Source organism: Cyprinodon tularosa, unplaced genomic scaffold (assembly GCF_016077235.1).
Source record: "Cyprinodon tularosa strain WSP-4 unplaced genomic scaffold, ASM1607723v1 ctg281, whole genome shotgun sequence".
Classification (NCBI taxonomy): Eukaryota; Metazoa; Chordata; class Actinopteri; order Cyprinodontiformes; family Cyprinodontidae; genus Cyprinodon; species Cyprinodon tularosa.
Window position 1 is genome coordinate 497,557 of NW_024038987.1, and position 22,036 is coordinate 519,592.

General features: G+C 40.1%; 1 protein-coding gene across 3 annotated transcripts in view; it reads right to left on the reverse strand.

Annotated features, from left to right (window-relative positions):
- Positions 1 to 22,036, reverse strand: part of larp1 (La ribonucleoprotein 1, translational regulator) — a 68,073-nt gene that overhangs the window by 8,218 nt on the left and 37,819 nt on the right. Inside the window, exons 4-14 of one of the 3 annotated variants that reach the window (XM_038290474.1) lie at positions 20,504 to 20,575; positions 14,418 to 14,568; positions 9,962 to 10,096; positions 9,513 to 9,662; positions 9,204 to 9,366; positions 6,837 to 6,981; positions 5,005 to 5,179; positions 4,427 to 4,593; positions 4,060 to 4,143; positions 960 to 1,286; positions 159 to 282 (exon numbers count right to left, since the gene is read on the reverse strand). In XM_038290474.1, coding sequence (XP_038146402.1) covers positions 159 to 282; positions 960 to 1,286; positions 4,060 to 4,143; positions 4,427 to 4,593; positions 5,005 to 5,179; positions 6,837 to 6,981; positions 9,204 to 9,366; positions 9,513 to 9,662; positions 9,962 to 10,096; positions 14,418 to 14,568; positions 20,504 to 20,575 — 1,693 coding nt within the window. Of the gene's footprint in view, positions 1 to 158; positions 283 to 959; positions 1,287 to 4,059; positions 4,159 to 4,426; positions 4,594 to 5,004; positions 5,180 to 6,836; positions 6,982 to 9,203; positions 9,367 to 9,512; positions 9,663 to 9,961; positions 10,097 to 14,417; positions 14,569 to 20,503; positions 20,576 to 22,036 lie in introns of all 3 variants that reach the window. The other 2 variants (XM_038290473.1, XM_038290477.1) reach the window with 2 other exon arrangements.

The following is a 22,036-nucleotide window of genomic DNA, read 5'->3' on the forward strand; positions in this document are numbered from 1 at the left end:
TCCATCTCCAAGTAAATTAATTTACTGGAGTTTTTGGAAATGTCAGGAGAGTATTTAAAACATACAAAAAACATCATTCCAACGCCTATTTATAATATTTCAGATAAAACTTGATTATTAGTATGAAAACAAAATTAAGACAGTTTTTGTGTCCTTACTTTGCTGTGAGCGGGGGGGACCTGGGGGGACTTCCTGGTTTGGGTCAACAGGGGGTTCAGGTGTCAGGCAGTCAAACTGTTCACGGCTGATCAGGTGGACCTTCTTGAAGTTCTCCACCTCTTGCTGCAAAAGTAAGAAAAAAGCATCTGAACAATCTGAGAAAACAAAATGATCCACAGAGAGTTAAGAGAACGGATCAGTCAGCATCCATTGATAAAAACAGCAGGAGAATAAATCCATAGAGGGAAGGTTAACAGGTGATCTTAGGAGGCTCATCGGTAGACCTTATTTTCAGGAGTCTGGTAACTGAGATGCAGCAGCAAAAGACAGCCGCCCAAAACACCCGCTTCACCTTTAAACCGGAGCTTAACACCCTGAACGGTCCACAGCTAAACATGACAACACAAAGAGTTCCTTTCAGGAAGATGAAATCTGACCCACGTTCTGAGGGTCTCCAGATCTTTGAGCGTCCATCTTTGTCTCCCCCCCAGCAGTTCGTCAGCGCCCCGTCAGGTGAAGGCCTTGTAGGAGGGGTCTATTTATAAACAAGCTACCACGGTTCCATGTGGTGCTGGCTATACGCTGGACAACACGTGAAGGTCCAGCCCAACAATGACACAATAGGCTGTGGTGGTAACAATAGAGAAACTGCTCTGTTTCAACTCTTAATCCAGAAAAAGCTCCAACTGAAGAGGTAGAAAGCTCCTCCTCCTCTGGTCTCGGGCAGAAAAGCTTTGAAAACACAATAACGCCGCATGGAAGCGGTGACACAGCCAGAAAGGTGTAGAACCCCCCCTCACCTTGATGGTGGCGTACTCCGGTTCGTAATTGTCTTCCCATAGGTCCTGCTCGTAGTAGAAGAGTCCGTCGTTGATGACCTTAGCCCACTCGCTGGTCAGCTTGGCGCGTGACGTGTGGTGCCCTGTGCGGTCGCCCCCTGGGTGTTTCCGCAGGTAGGGCGGCGTCTGCGTCACGATCAGGATCTTGTTGACGTCGTGGTCGTCGAGCTCGCAGTCCGAGTCCTCGTCCGACCAGTCGGTGAAGGTGTTGCGGCGTCCGTCTATCTGCTCCATCTCCTCGTCGAACATGAAGTCCAGCTCCTCGGGTTCGTCCTGCTCCGCCCCATCCTGATCCGACCAACAGAAGTTTCATGAACGCATTCTCTCGGCTTCTGAAACTACGGTTCCTACATGTTCTTCACTAAAACGTTTCCTGACTAGATTAGTCAACAAGAATTACTTAGTAGGTGCCTCCAACAGCAACAAATAAGCCACACCAACAGAGGATTACAGACTATGCTTGTCCCTCCCCTACCTGTTGCTGTGTACTGAATGTCAGCCGGTTTCCTATGCTGTTTTGAAAGGCAAATTTGGATGTTTGGAAAAAACACAAGGACACAAAACACAAGCCTAGTAAACTAGCCCCACCCACCAGCGGCCAAATGAATTTTTGCCTGTGAGTTTGGTCTTGCCTCGATCAATGCCCCAGGCCCTACAACTGGCAGGCCAATCACAATGCAAAAATTCTAAACACATTTGAATTTCTGCAAAGCGGGCTGGGTTTTGAGGGCGGGACGACAAAGCTGAGCGACGCTGGAGAAAGCACAACAAGGAAGATGGCAACAACTATTAAACAGCTCCCGTTTGACTCAGCTTTCATATCAGTTTTGGAAGGATTAGACTTGGGGTTTTCGTTGAAACGTGAGCAGGAAAAGGCTCTACGCTGCAGGCTGGTTACCTGAGCATGTAGCCTGACTGCTGGTTAACAAGCTTAGATAAACCTGTTATTCTCTGTATTATTACAGAAAGAGCAGAACCAATGTCAGAAGTTCTACAAACTATTTTGTCTTTGAATCTTAACATCAACACCATGAAGATTACAGAAACTGATTACTTCAAGCAGCAGTAAAATAGTTGCTTCGATGTTTGGTTTATAATAGCAGGTCTAGTACTTTAATATTAGCTGTGTTGTTTTTTTTCTCCATCTCAAGCAGTGAGATTCTCACACCAAATATTTACTTGAGCTCAGCATATTTACTTCCAGCCACCTTTCATGATGAAATAAGCTCCTTTGATCTTCTCTGAATGGCCACCAGCTGCTCCAATTATACATCTACTGCTGCTTCTTCAAAAAGATCAAAAATAAAACCTTTTTTTTTTTTGTTTTTTTTTTTTGGCTGCATATTTTTCCATTTTTATGATGAAAAGTCTTCAAATGAACTTTAGCAGTTTGGGGCAGCAGGGTTGCAGGAAAGCAAGCAACTGTTAGCCTGATAAATCAGACTAAATGTAAGATTTAATGTGTAATTTAGTCAGGCCCGGATGAATGAGACAACGGAATATTGTTGATGAGAACAACCCGTTGTTTTTCAAACCATGTTTGTGCCTATTGGCAAACACTCTGACCAATGAGTGCAACTGACTGTGACGTAGTAAGTGCGACAGGAAGCTGGTGGGGGAGAATAAACAAACATCCTGTCGAAAAAACGGCGAATACGTCCTTTTAAAAAAATTAATAAGCGTAGAGCCTCTTCCTGCTCATGTTTCAACGAAAACCCAAGTCTAATCCTTCCAAAACTGATTCCAAAGCTGAGTCAAAAATCGCCATCAGAGCCAGCGGTCCTTCACACACGGCTATGCAGAGAGATGGCCGCTGCAGACGGGTTACAGTTAGCCCTGGCTGCCGTTAGCCTCAGAGGTCCACTGGTTGCCACAGTCCTCTCAACTTCGGAATGCTTTTATAATTACGCATTAAATGGGTAAATGGACCATATAATGATGCTTTAAAGTATAACATTCTTACCACAAATTATCTCAAAATGTACTTTTATTGAACAGCAGCAACAGAAAAGAGAACTTAACTTTCAATGGAGCGCTTCATTGAAAGCTGCTGCTGCCGCAGTGCATGCTACTGTTCAATAGTTGTTGCCATCTTCCTTGTTGTGCTTTGTCCAGCCTTGCGCAGCTTTGTCGTCACGCCCTCAAAACCCCTCCAGAAATTCAAAACACATCTCTGCGTTGTGATTGGCCCGCCAGTTCTAGGGCTCGGGGCATTGATTGCGGCTAGACCCACTCACAGGCAAAAATTATTTTGGCCGCTGGCGGATGGGGCTAGTTTACTAGGCTATGTAACTGTGATAATACTGCATGGATTTTCCATATCTAACATCTAATTTTTAAATAATCTAATCAATCACCAAAGGCTCGAGTTACTTTTAGTATCTTTGTTGCAAAAACAATCCTCTTGAGATGCTTAAATGTTCTTAATTGGAAAGTTCTAATTTTCATTTGGTTGTCCGACAATTTTTCACCTTTTAGGATGTCAGGAAAAACTTCTGGAAAATATTTAGATTATTCTTTCAAATTTACAGTGTAAATATTGAAATAAGAAAATAATGCATTCCATTTAGTTTTGGTATTTTATCCAGAACCAGTTCAAAACACACAGGCTCAGTCAAACGTGAACTAAACTATAAGCTGGACATCAAAACGCTGTTTCTGGATTCAGAGGCAGGGTCTCATCTTGGAGAACCATCCTTTGAAATGATATAATTTGCATCTGAATCAACACAAAAACTACTCTATTCATTAACTAATGTTATAGTTCTGACCTTCAGGATACTGAAGAATTTGAAAATAATTTTGTGACCCTTATTTTACTTTTTTTTTAACAACTTTTAAGAAACTTAAAAATGGTGAAAGAAAAGTCCAGATTGTATAGAAGCCCTGTCCTTTTCTGTTACATAATGTCCCTGGTGCCCTCTGGAGGCTTTCAGCCGACACTGCATCCAGGCAGTATTTTAGGATCACAACATTGCACACAATGGTGCAAAAAAGGAAAGATCGGACATCCATGCATAAAAAATGTTTAACCTTCTCTTCCCCTCAGGTAGCTCCTCACCTTATTTCCTGAGGCAACAGGGGTGGGCGAAGAGCCAGACTGGGGAACCGGAGAGCGCAGCAAATCGTCTTTTTCTTTCTGTTGCTGCAACGAAGGGGCCTGAATCAGTAGAGGGAGTGTGAGAACAAAAGGAAGGGAAGGGAATTAAGAGATGGAAAATATGCAAAAAAGAAAAATGAAGTGCAAAAACAAACACCAGCTTTATGGCTTCATTTAAAAAAAAAAAAAAAAAAAACACGGAAAAAAGTAAGATGTGGAATACTCATGATGATATGAAACTAGCCAATTTTACTCTGGATTTTTATTCTGGATCTTAATGTAATGAGATGAGCTGGGGGGGGACCGTAAACATTTGAACTGTTCCTACCTTTGGCCTGGCAGGCGAAGGTCTGGGCCTCTTCTTCACCTCGATCCAGGACTCAGAGTCCAAGTCGGGCAGACTGGCAGAGAGTCCCTTTGGCATCGTTTTGAGGTTTGACATGTCGGCTTCAGTCTTGGTCTGTTGCTGCACCGGGGTGGAGGACCTGGAGGATCCTGCAGCAGACACAGATTTATTCAGTTAATCTAATGCAGCAAGAGGTTTCTTTTCAATAAATGTATCAAACTGACACCTACTCCAATTTTAAGCTATAAACGCCATCGTTCAGCAACATGCACCTCTATGCACTTTTTGAATTTAGTTTAAACAAAACAGATAAAGATAACTATGTATGCACATGTGGGGAATGTCTAATTCACTGTTTCTATTGGATTCAAAACTACAATCTGAAAACAACCATCATTTTTTTGAGTCAAAATAGAAACTATTCAAATAAGTCCAAATCTGAATCGGTGGGTCAGACCAGAGAAGTGCATTTTTACAAAATGGATTTCTCTGATTAAAAAAAAGAAAGAAAAAAGGAGTAAACAAAGAGGCAGACTGTTCTTTTTTCTGCAGATTCTCACCTCTGAGCTCCTCAGTCATCTGCCTGGGAACAAACTCAGGACAGTTGATGAGCTGTGAGAAGTCTGTGTGTGTGTGGTTCGGCACCATCAGGCCTGGAAGAGGCCACTTTTCAGGATCCTCCTTCCGACGGATCTTCATGTCGATAATCTCCACCTCTTTACTGTCCTTTAAAGCCTAAGAGCAAACACACTGCATGTTAAAGACAAGCATACATAAACATGACGCTAACACAGAAATTATTTTTTTTCGCTACGCTAGCGGTTCATCCGATGAGTTCGAAATCTTTATTTTTACTGTCTTTACATGTTTCCAAATAAAACTTTTGCTGATTCAAACTGCCTGTTAGAAGCAATTTAATTTGTCTTCAGGCAACTCTATGTATGTACAGTTAAAAATAAATTAAAAAACAAGTTGAAAATTGTCAACTGTCACCCATCAAATAACATTTTTTTAATGAGATCAGGGGTTTCTGAAATGTGGAAAAAATGGTGTGATTTTCTGTTCTACAGAAGGCTTAAATGTTAAATAGTTTTACTAAGTAAAGATTATTTCAATCAGAACATTTCTAACTGAAAATACATTTATTAGGCCCCGTCCACACGAAGACGAACCCTGGCCGAAACGCACAAATTTTTCACCAAACCAGCCTCTCATCCACACGAAGCCGGCGTTTCGGGGGTCTGTAAACAATCTTTTTTTTATTCAGCCTTCAGAGTGGGAAGATTTCGAAACGCCGTTTTAGCGTTTCCATCTTTACGCTCTAACCGCATATTTTTTTTTACATGCATGCGTCATAGCGTCGCCTCTAAACACGCATGCGCGACACATCTCAACAACAATGGCGCCGTTGCTGCTAATGCTACTCACCCTGCTGTCGGGCTTACAACAGAATCTTCTTCTTCTGGAATATCTCCAGGAAGAACAGAGCAATATCGACGACATAGTTCAACACCTGAATTTGACTTAACCACGAAAATGGACCCGCAGGGCAACCATGTATAAATATTAGTGCGCATGCCCAACATTTCGTCGCTTATTTTTGCTTTGACACCACAGCGCCACTTACAGGCCTGGCATACATTTTGCAGCGTTTTCATGCATTCGTGTGGACGCTCACATTTATTTTACGTCTCCGTCTTTACGGCAAACGTTTTGGAAAATATCAGCGTTTCGTGTTCGTTTTGACTTTGTGTGGACGGGGCCTAAAACTCCTTAAATCACAACATTTCTCTCTATTGCTTAGCTCATGATGACGTTATTGACAATGGGCTGAAACTATCATGCTGCCCCACTAGGTGGCCATTAAACTGCACATTAACATAAAGAGGAAAATTACATTAAGCATAAAAAAAAAAAAAACTTAAAGTTTTCTCATAATTTTCCGATTAGATTTAGATCTTGCATTAAACCCTAATAAAATATTTTAAAGGTTTCAGCTGTAAGGAAAGAAATCTTTGCAGGACAGGTTTCCAGTTTTATCTAAAATTATCACAATCAATGGAGAAAAACAAAACTTAAAAACGCCGCTTCCAATGTGCTTAGAACCTTTAACATGTGCAGAAGAGTTATGCTAAATCTTTATTCTCACAGTCCTACTTTGGAGCACCAAATATTCGGGTTCTAAAAATCCAAATTTTACTGTTAATATCAGGGTTTTTGCAACCAAAAATTCCCCTTTGAAAGATATCTGCATTAGTCTGGATGGGTCAAATATTAATACTTTGCACCAATTCAAGCACACACAAAAAATCAGGCTGACAAAAGTTAAACCTTCTTTTGGCAGTTTATGATGCTGATAATTAAACCATCCACATTTCTGATGCATTTTTACCTCCAGGATCAGGTTGACATCTGTGGTGAGGGCCTGAACTCTGTGGAAACTGGCGATGAGTCCAACCGGCAGGAAACCTTCCTGGTCCATCTTCCTCCGTAGGAAGAAGTCCCGCTCCAGGTTATCCAGGCTGAAGTAGTACTCTCTATGGAAAACAGGAGACAACGTCTAGTCATCTGCTAAGTTCAGCATTAAATTAAGGCTTCCCTCATTCAGGAAATAAGCTTTACCCAACTACAGTTAATGTAAGCTTTTAAGAAAATACAGGTGCTGGTCATAAAATTAGAATATCATGAAAAAGTAGATTGATTTCAGTAATTCCATTTAAAAAGTGAAACTTGTATATTATATTCATACATTACATACAAACTCATATATTTCAGATGTTTATTTTGTTTAATTTTGATGATTACAAATGACAACAAATGAAAATCTCAAATTCATCATATCAGAAAATTAGAATATTACTGAAGACCAATAAAAACAAAGGATTTATAGAAATGTTGGCCAACTGAAAAGTATGAGCATGTACAGCACTCAGTATTTAGTTGGGCCTCCTTTGGCCTGTATTACTGCAGCAATGCGGCGTGGCATGGAGTCGATCAGTCTGTGGCACTGCTCAGGTGTTATGATAGCCCAGGTTGCTCTAATAGTGGCTTTTAGCTCTTCTGAATTGTTGGGTCTGGTGTATTGCATCTTCTTCTTCACAATACCCCATAGATTTTCTATGGGGTTAAGGTCAGGAGAGTTTGCTGGCCAATTAAGAACAGGGATACCATGGTCCTTCAACCAGGTACTGGTAGCTTTGGCACTGTGTGCAGGTGCCAAGTCCTGTTGGAAAATGAAATCTGCATCTCCAAAAAGTTGGTCAGCTGCAGGAAGCATGAAGTGCTCTAAAACTTCCTGGTATGTGGCTGCGTTGACCCTGGACCTCAGAAAACACAATGGACCAACACCAGCAGATGACATGGCACCCCAAACCATCACTGACTGTGGAAACTTTACACTGGACTTCAAGCAACGTGGATGAAGTGCCTCTCTTCTTTTCCTCCAGACTCTGGGACCTTGATTTCCAAAGGAAATGCAAAATTTACTTTCATCAGAGAACATGACTTTGGACCACTCACCAGCAGTCCAGTCCTGTTTCTCTTTAGCCCAGGCAAGACGCTTCTGACGCTGTCTGTGGTTCAAGAGTGGCTTGACACAAGGAATGCGACAGCAGAAACCCATGTCTTTCATACGTCTGTGTGTGGTGGTTCTTGAAGCACTCACTCCAGCTGCAGTCCACTCTTTGTGAATCTCCCCCACATTTTTGAATGGGTTTTGTTTCACAATCCTCTCCAGGGTGCGGTTATCTCTCTTGCTTGTACACTTTTTTCGACCACATCTTTTCCTTCCCTTCGCCTCTCTATTAATGTGCTTGGACACTGAGCTCTGTGAACAGCCAGCCTCTTTAGCGATGACCTTTTGTGTCTTGCCCTCCTTGTGCAAGGTGTCGATGGTCGTCTTTTGGACAACTGTCAAGTCAGCAGTCTTCCCCATGATTGTGTAGCCTATAGAACTAGACTGAAAGACCATTTAAAGGCTTTTGCAGGTGGTTTGAGTTAATTAGCTGATTAGAGTGTGGCACCAGGGGCCATCAATTTTGAACCTTTTCACAATATTCTAATTTTCTGATATGATGAATATGAGATTTTCATTTGTTGTCATTTGTAATCATCAAAATTAAACAAAATAAACATCTGAAATATATGAGTTTGTATGTAATGTATGAATATAATATACAAGTTTCACTTTTTAAATGGAATTACTGAAATCAATCTACTTTTTCATGATATTCTAATTTTATGACCAGCACCTGTAATGTGAAGGATGGCAGATTGACAAAAACTCAATTTAAGTTTTATTTGAGGACTGCCTTATAAATAAAACACTTGTTTACATTTAAAACATTTATTCTGACGTTTCAGGATCTCCAGAGCTGCATGTTTAAGACCCTCTGAACAGCTGATCAGTTTTATCAGCATAGTTAATAATCAATAACTAAACAAAGGATAACCAGGAGTAAACAGAGAAGCAATAAGATACACTTTATGTTAGAACCAATAGTTCAAATTCAAAGGCCTCTGTCAAATAATACTCTAATAAAAAGATTAGTGCTGAAAACCCAGTAGATTTTTATTTGTAACCATTTAGAGGATTAAATGTGGTTTTGATCGATGCTGCGATCAGAGCTGTAATCTTTCTCCACTAATGTTCAGTCAGAGAAGAGACATGAGGAGCTCATCACTTCTACAGCAGCTCTGCAGATTAGAGCCCACCATATTTGTCGTTGCTTAGAGGGAACATCTCTGAAAGCCAGCTTACATCTGTCTCTTGATGTAGTCTTTCAGAAGGTCCTGGTCCACAGAATAAAGCTCGCTGCTGCTCATGTTGTCGTAGTAGTAGGTGACAGAGTTGCCGTACTTCTGGCCGTACTGTCCGTCCTTCGGGTCATACGACTTGTAGCCGTAGTGGTAGTCGTAGTGACCTGCACAGGAGATTAACAAACCAGCTTCAGATTTTATGTCACTTTGATGCAATAATCCATCAGTAGTTAGGAACTTAAAATAAAGCTAAATGCCGGCAATAAAAATGGGAGATTTTGCGTATAGAAGAAGAAAACAAAAAGCCTACTTCTGCCTCCTCGGCCTCGTCCTCGCCCCCTTCCTCTTCCACGTCCTCGACCTCTGAACCCTCCGCGGAACGGCGCCCCCTCACTCTTCACGCTGGACACCTCGTCATGGTCATCGCGCCACTCCCGCTCGTACCTTTGACTGTGCCAGTCTTCAGGAGAAAAAAAAACAACAAATCAGCCCCTCAAACAGCGAACTTGACATTAAATCCACAGACCGTTGTGACCTTTGACCTTATCTAATAATTCTTATAGAATGTTTTAAACCATTGACGTGACTAGTTTACTACCCCATTGTCAAAGCAGAAGTTTAACAGTTATCTGTTCACATCCTGCAGGCTGTGAACTAAGGCTCGGTCAAACAGCACCATCTGGTGACTGCAGTTACTCCCTGAAAGCTTTGCTGCATAAACTGGTTTCCAGTGGGGATGACCCCCTTCCCCACACTGACCTCTGAGGTCGTTCCTGGCGTTGGGAGGAAGGCGCTGGTGTTCGTTCTGTCTGCTGTTGTTCCTGGAGGCCGAGCGCTCCCTGGGACCCTCTGGCTTCACGTCGATCATCAGAGGAACCCACTTCTGCTTGTTTCCTGTTTGCGACAACATGAAGAGGTATAGCAGTCAGGGAGGAACTAAATGTTTTAGTTCCTGCTTTGGCAGGTTTACTGTTCTTTTCTTTCTCTACATCAAAATTTTAAAAGAAAAAGAAATTTTTCTTCCAATTTTTAGCATATTGACAGAAATTTGATGGTTTCACTAATGTAAAGCCTGAAATATTAACCAGAAGCTAAACATTTTCAACCTCATCTAGAATTGTGCTGCTCAAGGGTGCAGCACAGTGTTGCCGTTAATGTGAGATTATTCCCCACTCTGAGTTTCCTGATGCATCACTGAACGGATCTTAAAGACATAATTTTATTTTATTTTTTTTGGACATTTGTCATGATTCCAAAAATTGTTCAAGAGGAGCTAATTGACATCTAAAAAGGTCAAATAATACTTCAACCCAGCCACAAATCCCAGGTGGGTTAAAAACAGCATGGATAAAGTGTAAAAGCAGAGAGGGAAAAAAAAGAGAGTTCATCTCTTTTATGTATTGTAACTGGCATTATTAGAAGGATGGGGTAAAAAGTTGGATGAACTTTAAGCTGAATAAGGACCCAGCAGGAGTATTAGCAATGCAGTATAATGTATTTCACTGAAACATGGCTGCAGGAACATACAGGCAACTCCAGTGTCTGTTAGCTGGGCTTCCTGACCATACAAGCAGAAGATGTTTTTGCAAAGAATGAATGGTGATAAAATGCTCGTAATTATGGAAATCCCAGAGATAGCTTCAATAAAGCATCCTCAGTCACAAGCTTCAATAGATCCACTGTGAGACAGCCCTCTACAGGAGAGCCTTCCTGTCCCCAGCCATATGAATCTATAACAACTCATTTAAAAAAACCCATTCAGTATGAGATAAAATGTTTAATTTCCTTCCCCCCACAAACATAAAAATGTCCACGCATGAAAAGGACCTGATAATAATGATATCAGCCAGGTAAGATCAAAACCTTCAGATGGCAGGTGTTTACAGAAAAAAAAGATACTCGATAAAACAGGCAAAAATTTGGGTTGATGTCATAATAATGAAACAAATAAACGATATTGTTGATTAAGGGTTTATTAGATTAGAATTTGATCCATCTGTTTGTGATAAAGAAAGTGATAAAGAAAGCTTAAATGTCTTTTAATGATAGCTTTACAATCCTGTAAATTAGAAATAATAAATATTTTACATTTTCTATCTTTTTTTTTTTTTTTTATTTAGTAATCCAACAGATTCCCGTTTTGTTTTATCTTATACACACGTCAGAGTTTTAATTAAGTGTAAGACATTTAGTCATTTAATACACCTGGCAGATTAATTGTTAATATATAACAATATACTATTTTTCCTTTCAGCACATTGTAAAAAAAATCTTTAGCCCTTCACATTATGAAAAGATTTGCTTTATGAAAGAGTAAAAAAAAAGTTTGTCAATTCATAAGGTCAATAGACTTTAGACCAATTCATTAGTCAATAACTTGCATCCATAATGCAGTCAAAAAGATAATTAAAGTTTGCATGTTTTTTCTGCTTTAGAATTTAGAGTGAACATAACCCTAGATTAAGGTCGGTCAATCCAGCTGCTTGAAAAATCTAAATTGACTTGGTCCATTTTAACCAATCTAGAGAGCAACTGCTAAAAACTTAGCTGTATTAAAGAACTTAGCAGTCCCTGAATATATTACAGGCACAGAGAGGCTGAAGGAATGGAGTTCGCATTGTGACTCCGCCTCCGATGTGACCCTCTGCTGAAATGTCTTGTGTTACATGTGCTTTTCTTGTGCTGAGGTATTTTTTGATATCTCAAACTGTATCCTGTCAAGGATAAAGTGTGAAATATGCTTTTTTCCCCTCTTCCTCCCCAATGTGGCTCCTATCTTTCCCCAGAGATAAAAGGCAGCGCTATAGGTAACCGCCTCATAGTGGGAACCTGGGAAGCCATAAAAACGCACAACATGCAGTGTTCTGCAGCACGCATGGCCTCAGTAGAACCGTTCCCCCTCTCAGCCCCCCCCACTCCACCTCAATGTATGTGACGTATTGTGATGAACAGTTTGTACTGAAACAGAAATCTCAACTGCAATGTAGATTGTAGTTAACAATAAAGTTGATTGACTATTAAATAATCAGATAAAATTTACTGCGATCAAAGCGGTTCTTCACCATATTAATGATCTACAGATATCCATTTGAAATATGTTAAGCTTAACAAACTTGGACGAATGAACAGAGATGGTAGACGACCAGATGGAGAATAGATAAACGGATGAAAGAAACCATCTGCACTACATCTCCTGGCCAACAGGGAGCATCAGTGAGCTGCTGCGTTCCTTCCTTCCTGTTCTAGGTCTTAAACCAAAAAGGATTTAATAAGGTTTAAAAAATATATGGCCAAATTTCAGAACAACTTCAGAGGTTGCTTAAAATAGCTTTTTAAAGAATGAGATTGGTTTCATGTTTTAGGTGTTAACTGCGTCTCACATTAGACATCAGTAGAAATCCTAGAAGTGCTATTATATTCCAGCTGCACCAGTGGTTGGCAATTATGTGTACAAAGAGGATGTGTTTTAGGTTTGTAAGCTTCTCTTTCTTTTTAACAAACATATCTATTATATTCGCCAAAGAGGTAAATATTCCCTTAGTAACCAGAAACAGGAAGTTTTAATCTCATCGGATCTCTGATTAGGAGAAAAAGTGGTTTTGATTGCACATGTAAATATCTCAGCTCTTTACAGAGAAAACACTGAAGGTCACCATGTTGTGAAGGTCAGAGAAGATTGTCTCCCTTCCCCAGTTAAAAACCTTGACGCTGCAGCCAAAACAGGTACCTGCCAACACCATGCAGTAGAAAAATGGAAGCAGTGCTCCCCCTAAAAAGCCAGCACGTCAGGCCTTTTAAAAACTCTGCAGACAGCTTCTATCGAACAAAAGGAGAATATTTTAAAGGAACTAATATTCAGCTATTGCAGGGGTCACCAACGCGGTGCCTGCAGGCACCAAGGGGCCCTCAAGGACCACATGGGGTGCCCTCAACGCCTTCTGAAAACAGCAACTCAGCAGTGGGCTAAGTTTGAAATTTTATTTTATTCTGTGACTCTTCTTTTTAATCATTTATAGAGCATTTCATCATAGTAATCATATAGGGCATTTTAGCATTTATAGAGATTTTAAAATTATAATGTTTAAAGGAAAATTAGAAATTAAAAGTTAATAAAAATGTGTTTAATTTGGATGAAGTTTAGGTGAACTCTGACCCCTCTTGTTCATAGGTCAGTATTGGTAGCCCTTCCTATGATTCAATAGCCATGAAGTAGCCCTCAGCCTTGAAATGGTTGGTGACCCCTGAGCTATTGTTATATTCCACAATCTGGCAATCTAGATCACCAGTTCCACCAATCTACAGCTATAGTCTCAACGTTTGAAGTTCTGTGTTTCTAGCAGCATTTTGGTGACTCCAGTTGCCTGCAGTTAAAGTGGAAGTTATTTCTTCCAAAAATGGGGGAAAAAACTACCTTTCTAATAATACCTTGATGATCAGGTTCTTCCCAATGAATTGTGTATATTCTAAATTCAAGAAAGAAGGCATGAAAAAGATGAAGATAAAAGAGTAACGAGAGAATAAAATAAAGTCTGAAGGGAGAAATTAAAAAATTATAAAAGAAAAAAGGATGAAATGATAAGGACACCAGAGAAAGGACAGACAGTGAAGGAAATTAAGACAGGCAGATAGAAACAGGGAAGGAAGCAAAGAACAAGATGGAAAATGGGACAAAGAGACAAGAAAAAGATGGAAGGATGGGCATGAGGAAAGACAGAAGGGACACGATGAGGCTGTAAGGAAAAAGGACACAAAAATATAGGGGGAAAAAAAGCTTTTAAAAAGTGGGATCGGGATTAAAATACTGAGACCAGACTCGGTAGGAAATCTGTAAAGATTAAGTTAATTAAGATTTACCAACTAATTATCAACAGAAGCTCCTCTTTAACATCAAAACAAGTTCAGAATTAAAAATTTATTTTTAAAAACTACGATTTTGGTGCGTATTTGCACTCAACACATTTAATTTTTTGCACCTTGATTTTTTTCTCTTTCCACACCGTTTACATTCGATCACTGCTGCACCTTAAGGAATGGAAAGGTTCTCAAAGCTATACAAAACGAAATTTCATTTTGCATACACTTCTGTTTATATAAAAGGACAATAAAGGTTGTCCAATTCTAAGTCTAAAATAAACAAAAGACATTATATACATTTTAGAAGGGGATCATTTCAATCTATTTTTCTTCTGGACTTAAATTTTTAGCTGATATTCACCTTTCTTCTTGGGCCCATTTTTCTGCGAGTCGTCGTCTCCATTCTTCTCCTCTCCGGAGTCGTCTGACTTGGCTTTCAGGTTTTCCTTGCTCTCCTCGTTGCTCTCCCTCTTCTCCTTAGTTTCCTTTTTAGCCGTTGACCTTTTAGGGCCCTTGAAACACACAAAGAGAAATTATTAAAAAAATTACCTTCTGTGTCGAGCAATTTGTATATCCATAAAAAGATAAACATATTTTACCAAGTCTAAAAATAGATTAATCGTGATTTAAAAAAAAGACAAAAACCCAGAAAAAAACAGCCCCAAAGAGCAGACATACAATCCTTGACTGCAGCGCTCGTTAATGCATTGCTTTAACTGGTTTAATTATGCTCTGAATTCCTGTGTCACAGTGATTGGTGTTGGACAGCAGCGTGGATGAATGCCATTCAGCTTTGGAGGCATTAACACATTTATAACCATTCATTTACATGTGTTGAGTGCCGAAAAAAGCAAACCAAAGTTCAGCTTCCACAACGATTACAACAAACAATGCAGTTTTAAACAAGTGATTAAAGAGGATTTAATCTACTAAAAACATTCCTGTAGAAACAAAAGACGTCACCAGAGAAGTACAACGTTGGTAGCAAAACTAAATCCCAGTCTAATCAACCTGCTCTCGGTTCTCAGTACAAAATCCAGAGTACAGAGTACCTTAGTCTTTGTTTAAGGTTACCCACTTTTGTATTTGTGTGAGCTTAAACGCCACGCAGTAAGGAAGAAGCCAACACACCATAGATGAGGAATAGAAACCTCACAGATGGATGTAAAGGTTGACATAATTGTATCTTTAGAAATTATGTTTAATACTTAATTTCCTTTTAATAACCATATATCCTGTAAATAGGCCATTTTAATTAGGAATGACTGAATTCCTAGACGACCGAGCATTTATCAATTTGAAGATCATCACTGATCATGCCATTAGTTTTCCTGCAGCTGTTCAAACCACCATATTAGCAAGAAGCAGCAAAAATGTGAGGTAAAAGGTCTGTTTATGAAAAAAAAATATATGCACCTTATTTACACTTCTTACCCTGATGAGGGAGAAAAAAACCCTGGAGGATTCATACATTATACCAATTCTAACCATTTAGCTTATTGAAGATATATCATCATCTAAAGAGGACAAAAGAAAAATTTTATACTCCCACTAATGATGTAAAATCTCAAACTCCATAAAATGATCCCTAAGCCATCGTTATTACAATATCAATGTACAAATTACATGCATCAGAGATCTGTCTGAATGCCCTGGTCCTTTCCCTCATGTCTTCTCAACTTCATATTAGCCTACCATAAAGGGAGAAGGAGTCTGTCCTATCAATGCAGACAGATACCATAACATGTAATTGCTAATCGTATTCATAAAGGCAACATCCTCAAATTTCAAATGTTTATCCAATATCGTGCAGCTCCTGTCAAAACAAGGGGTGCACATCCAGAACCAGGCCGTCATTCACAAGAGATGGAGTTACAGAGTCAACGCAAAACCCAATACTGTTACGCCCAGCATGTTGACTTTATCAGCCATTAGTAGATACTACAAAACGCCTTTAAGGACAGCTTAAAGGACAAAAGGTTTATTTTAGTTGATCTGATGTAACAGATCTATAAATATTAAAAAATGGAGCTTATACGGAAATAAAAAGAGGTGGGAAGTTTAAAATATGTATTAAAGCTGTAGTGCCTTCTTTAGAATCAACTTCAACACTTTGGATTAAAGTTGTTAACATTTTTGTTTTACGTCAGAAATGTTCTCACATACACTATATTGCCAAAAGTATTTGCTCACCTGCCTTGACTCACATATGAGCTTAAGTGACATCCCGTTCCTAATCCATAGGGTTCAATATGACGTCGGTCCACCCTTTGCAGCTAGAACAGCTTCAACTCTTCTGGGAAGGCTGTCCACAAGGTTTAGGAGTGTGTTTATGGGAATTTTTGACCATTCTTCCAGAAGCGCATTTGTGAGGTCGCACACTGATGTTGGACGAGAAGGCCTGGCTCTCAGTCTCCGCTCTAATTCATCCCAAAGGTGTTCTATCGGGTTGAGGTCAGGACTCTGTGCAGGCCAGTCAAGTTCATCCACACCAGACTCTGTCATCCATGTCTTTATGGACCTTGCTTTGTGCACTGGTGCACAGTCATGTTGGAAGAGGAAGGGGCCAGCTCCAAACTGTTCCCACAAAGTTGGGAGCATGGAATTGTCCAAAATGTCTTGGTATGCTGAAGCATTCAGAGTTCCTTTCACTGGAACTAAGGGGCCAAGCCCAGCTCCTGAAAAACAACCCCACACCATAATCCCCCCTCCACCAAACTTTACACTTGGCACAATGCAGTCAGACAAGTACCGTTCTCCTGGCAACCGCCAAACCCAGACCCGTCCATCAGATTGCCAGATGGAGAAGCGCGATTCGTCACTCCAGAGAACGCGTCTCCACTGCTCTAGAGTCCAGTGGCGGCGTGCTTTACACCACCGCATCCGACGCTTTGCATTGCACTTGGTGATGTATGGCTTGGATGCAGCTGCTCGACCATGGAAACCCATTCCATGAAGCTCTCTGCGCACTGTTCTTGAGCTAATCTGAAGGCCACATGAAGTTTGGAGGTCTGTAGTGATTGACTCTGCAGAAAGTTGGCGACCTCTTCGCACTATGCGCGTCAGCATCCGCTGACCCCGCTCCGTCAGTTTACGTGGCCTACCACTTCGTGGCTGAGTTGCTGTCGTTCCCAAACACTTCCATTTTCTTATAATACAGCTGACAGTTGACTGTGGAATATTTAGGAGCGAGGAAATTTCACGACTGGATTTGTTGCACAGGTGGCATCCTATCACAGTTCCACGCTGGAATTCACTGAGCTCCTGAGAGCGACCCATTCTTTCACAAATGTTTGTAAAAACAGTCTGCATGCCTAGGTGCTTGAATTTATACACCTGTGGCCATGGAAGTGATTGGAACACCTGATTCCAATAATTTGGATGGGTGAGCAAATACTTTTGGCAATATAGTGTACCTGTACGATACCTGAATACTTAATTCCAGCACCTTTCATTCATGTCAACAATATGTTCACCTTATCGAGAGACTTTTACTACCCATATGCTACACCTGATCTTTACAAACGGATGGAGAATTGTGGAGAGGAAATGATAAGAAAATTTTGGTGTAATTATACAGATATCATTGTCACATTCAGGGACACAAGAGATGCTGAAAGAGGTCCAAACAGAGCAGCATAAATATGCAGCTTTGAATATCCCCACAATATTTCCCTTTGACTAAATCTGCACAGTTTACAGTTTATTTCAGACAAAACATTAAAACCAAGTGGGCCAGAGGTGGATTTGCATGTGGTTTAAGACATTTCAGACCCCTTTTGTGCAGCTCTCAGAACATTTGACTACAGCAGACCAACACTCCTACTGTTCTACACAGGAGGGAAAAGCTGGTGTGGAGTAGTTCATGAAATGTTCTCACAGGTTATCTTAACTCCCTAAGCTGATATAACATTTATTCAAATCCAGCAGCATTCAGCCTCAACTGAGGCCTCAGCAACATGGCTATCTATAAACGCTTGGTGCAAAAACGTTTGCATACCAGTCATGTTTAATATTTGTCTCCCTTTCTGCACAACCTTACAAGACAGAAGTCGAACACTTATCGAATCACACCAAATTCAAAGATCGCAGCCAACATGCTTGTAGCAGAGCTCTTAAGGCTGATTTATACTTCGAAACTAGGTCGTCTGCATCGCAGTAAACAAAAAAACGTCTCCGCCCCTTCCACAGACACTCTCCTGCACCTCTCCCAAATTGTAGGTGAGCACAGACAGCGCCGTAGACAGGACGCCGGCTTGTTTTGTTTTTATGACCGAAATTGCTGAAAACAACTCGTGAAGTTGGACCAGCTAGAAGTGCGAGGTGTGCGAGAACGCTGGGACCCCTTTCCACCTGAATCCCTGCTTTTTTTTTTTTTAACTGTCATGTACTTCCATTGTCGGACAAACTCGCCCCCACTTCGTAATCGCCTCGCCGTATCTAGACCCACAGCCTATAGCGCAGACCACGCTTCAATGCTGGGCATAAATCAAAAATGTCTGCGTCAAGCTCACTGCGACACACTGCTGCAGGAGTATAACCAGGCCTTTAGTCTAACACATTAGGTCAGAGTAAAACTGACAAACTCTTCCATTTAACTTGTCAAACAGTGAAGGAACGGAAAGCCGCAGTACTGAACTTAACATTTCTCTGATTCTAATACCCAACATTTGTCTTTTTTTTTTGCTTGCATGTTAAGCTTGTTGAGCTAATGTCTAATGGAAGCTTTGGTCTTTTGTTTTTATTGTTTAAACTTTTATGTTTTACATGCAAAATGGAAATAAGGCTGCCTATAATACCTGCCAAGAATGGATCAAATGTTCTGGAGTTGATTGTTGACTGTTGACAACAGCAACCGAACAGAATTTACACCATAACATTTATTTAATCAGCGTTAACGACACGGCCTACATTCATGGATGAATGATGTTATATGGAAGAAAAAAACCTTATTGACCTAATTGAAATATGCCTAATTTTAATACATTAAAATATAAATAGCTGTTTTTTCATGACGGATTGTTAAAGCTATAATAGTATTCCAGCTCTTATAGTCATAATTGGCTTAAAGAGCAAATATATTTTACATCCTAAAAAAGTATCAAAGAAATTGATCACCACCTGCATTTTTATTGGTTTTCAGGACTGATTTGAATCACAGGAACACTGACAGACAGACCGACCCTATGGAGGCAAGCCACCCTGAAACAGGAAGGCACTACCATATATGGATGAGCTCTCAACTACGGGCACAAAAATATATATATTATTTTATTTTTGAAAATTGGGTTGTTTTTTGTTTTGTTTTTTACCAAAAGGCCTTTCTGAAATTATTATTTTAAACTTGTTTCACACAAGTTTAATATTGTGAATCTGCAGCCGGAGCAGGAGAGAATCATGGGTGTTTGCGAACATGTTTGTTTGAAACTATAAAAATGTATTTTCTAGTCATTTCCCCCCCCCATTCTAATCTCAGCTCCTGTCCACCATTTGTGTTGAAAACTAACTCCTGTCGCTATGCAACTCTCCATCATGTTAGTCATTATACTCTGCTTCAGGTGCAAATCTTTTCTCAGTGTCTGAGCCAAATGAAGGAGTGCTCATCTCGGGTTTCACTTCCAAACACCACATGCAACAAGATCTCAAACCAGTTTTTAGATTCCAAATATATGAGAAAAATAAAAAATAATAATTAGTCAGATCTCTAAGCCACTCAAAGAAATTTCATAATGAATCTTTGTTCCCTCGCGCAAGGACTGGCCTTTGCTTGGCTGATTTGCTCCTGCTTCCACAACTGAAAAGGAAAAGTTACCCGATGGTTATGTATTCTTAAAAATATATATATATATATACAAAATTTTAAATACTCACAAGTCAGTCATTGCACCATGGAAATAGAATTTTTAGAATTGTAAATCAGGGTTTCTAAATCAGCATCTCAATTAATTAAAAGAAAGAAGTAAATGTTTATTTTTATTTCTCTAATATGAACACAACTCGGACTGACAGCAAGTGTCTGAAAATCTAAATGGTTTTCATCAATTAAAACAAAACCTTTTTAAGACAGTCTTTAAATGAAAGAAAACCAAAACATGCATATAACATTTTAACCTTTGGACTAAATCATGCCTCAAATTCTACGTGCCAGGTCGTTGGGTTCATTGCGCTGCCAAAAAATGGCTCCACTGAATTGATTTCTTTCTCGTTAGTTCAACATGGTCTGCAGAGAATGAAAGTGTTGCACAATAAGCTTCTAACTCTGCGTGCAAAAGCAGTTAGGGTTAATATTTCATTGTGAAAAAGAGAGCCTCTTCTGTTCTTGAGCTGAAATAGATGATTAAAGACTGGCTTCTTTTTCTGCCCGGAGGATTTCTTTTATTTTTGGTCCAATGATTAGCTACAGAGACTGATTAGTTAACAGGCTGGCAGGCTGCAGGTTGAACTTACAGTGATTCTCCATGAGTCTCTGACCTGCCTGAGAGGCGGCGGGCAGGACACGGTCTGTCCCACTACCTCCATCTGAACACAAGGAGGGAAGAGCAGTTTAGACAGGGTCATGATGAGCACACACACTTACTGTCTGCAGGAAATTTCACCACATGTTTAACTGTAAGCTACCAGCGAGCCTCCTGCTGCAGAAATAAGCAGCTCATTCAGGAGTCAGGGCAAATTTACATAACCGTCAGCCCCTAAGGCTTTTTAGTGTCACACAGCTCTGCTCCTGTAGCATGAAGGCATTAAGAACCCTCCTGTTGACATCAAACAATGAAAATGCCATGTCAGTGTTGAACGCCCTGTTGAAAGTGAGAAGCGTCTGCTTAATGTAACGGCGTATAAGAAAATGAAATCATCTCAGAAACGGCATAAAAATGCTATAAAAAAAAAAAACTTCAGACAAAATGGATCACTTACAGCATTGATAGAAGGCAGACTGTCAGATGCGAGCTTTGTAATGTGAACTGATAGGATGGGGGCAGCAAATCGAATGCCACAGTTTGCTGAGTCACTCCTGCTGCTTTGCAATGATGAGCACAGTAAATATTACCTCGTTAAAATAATGGCAGAAACCACAGAGTCACCCTCTTTTTATGTAAATGCTGCAAAACGTGACAGCAGACCCAAAAAAGCTCCACCACACCACCAATTGTTTACTACAGACAGTAGAAATGGAGGTATGCAAGTTTTTGGTCCCAAGAAAGTGAAGGAAACATGAGCAGACGTGTACTCCTGCTCATCTGACCTACTGTTAGACAAATATAAAAGATCAAGGCCCGCAGCGCTGCAGTCTGTGCATACAGTGCAATGAGGAAACCCTACATACATGCAATTTATCCTGTTAATCTAAAGCAGCATAATGCACAGTTTGTAAAATTAGTTCACCATCAAAACACTAGAGCAGCAGCTATCCAAATATTTAGTGATTCATTTAGTTTTTTTTTTTTGATTAGTCTAAAAAACTATTTTTAAAACTTAAAAAACCTATTGCACATTTTATATGCACTGTTGACGGCTAAAAGCCACAATTAATATCCATCCATCCATTTTCTCGAGCTTATCTCTCAGGGTAACGTTGGAGCTGGTGATCATCTCCAGCAGGCTATGGGCGAAGGCGGGGTACACCCTGGGCAGGTTGCCAGATTTCCAAGGGCAACATGGAGCACAAACACTCACACCTGATGGAAATTTAAAAAATGCAGATTCACCTAACAGGTATTTATTTAGACTTTGGGAGGAGGCGCATAAACAGAGGGCTCAACAATATTGATTAAAAATGATTTTTTTTCTCACTCAACTTTCCTTCTAAAAATGACAAATAAGACATTGCTTTAAAAACTAGCTTTTTTAAGTTCAAATAGTGCCCTCAATGAAAAAAAAAAAAACTAGAAAAGCACTGAGCCCAGACCTCCGCCAAGCAGCCATTTAACCCAATATTCTTAATTTCAACAAGCGCAACAGCCACAGAAATTGTGTTTTCTAAAA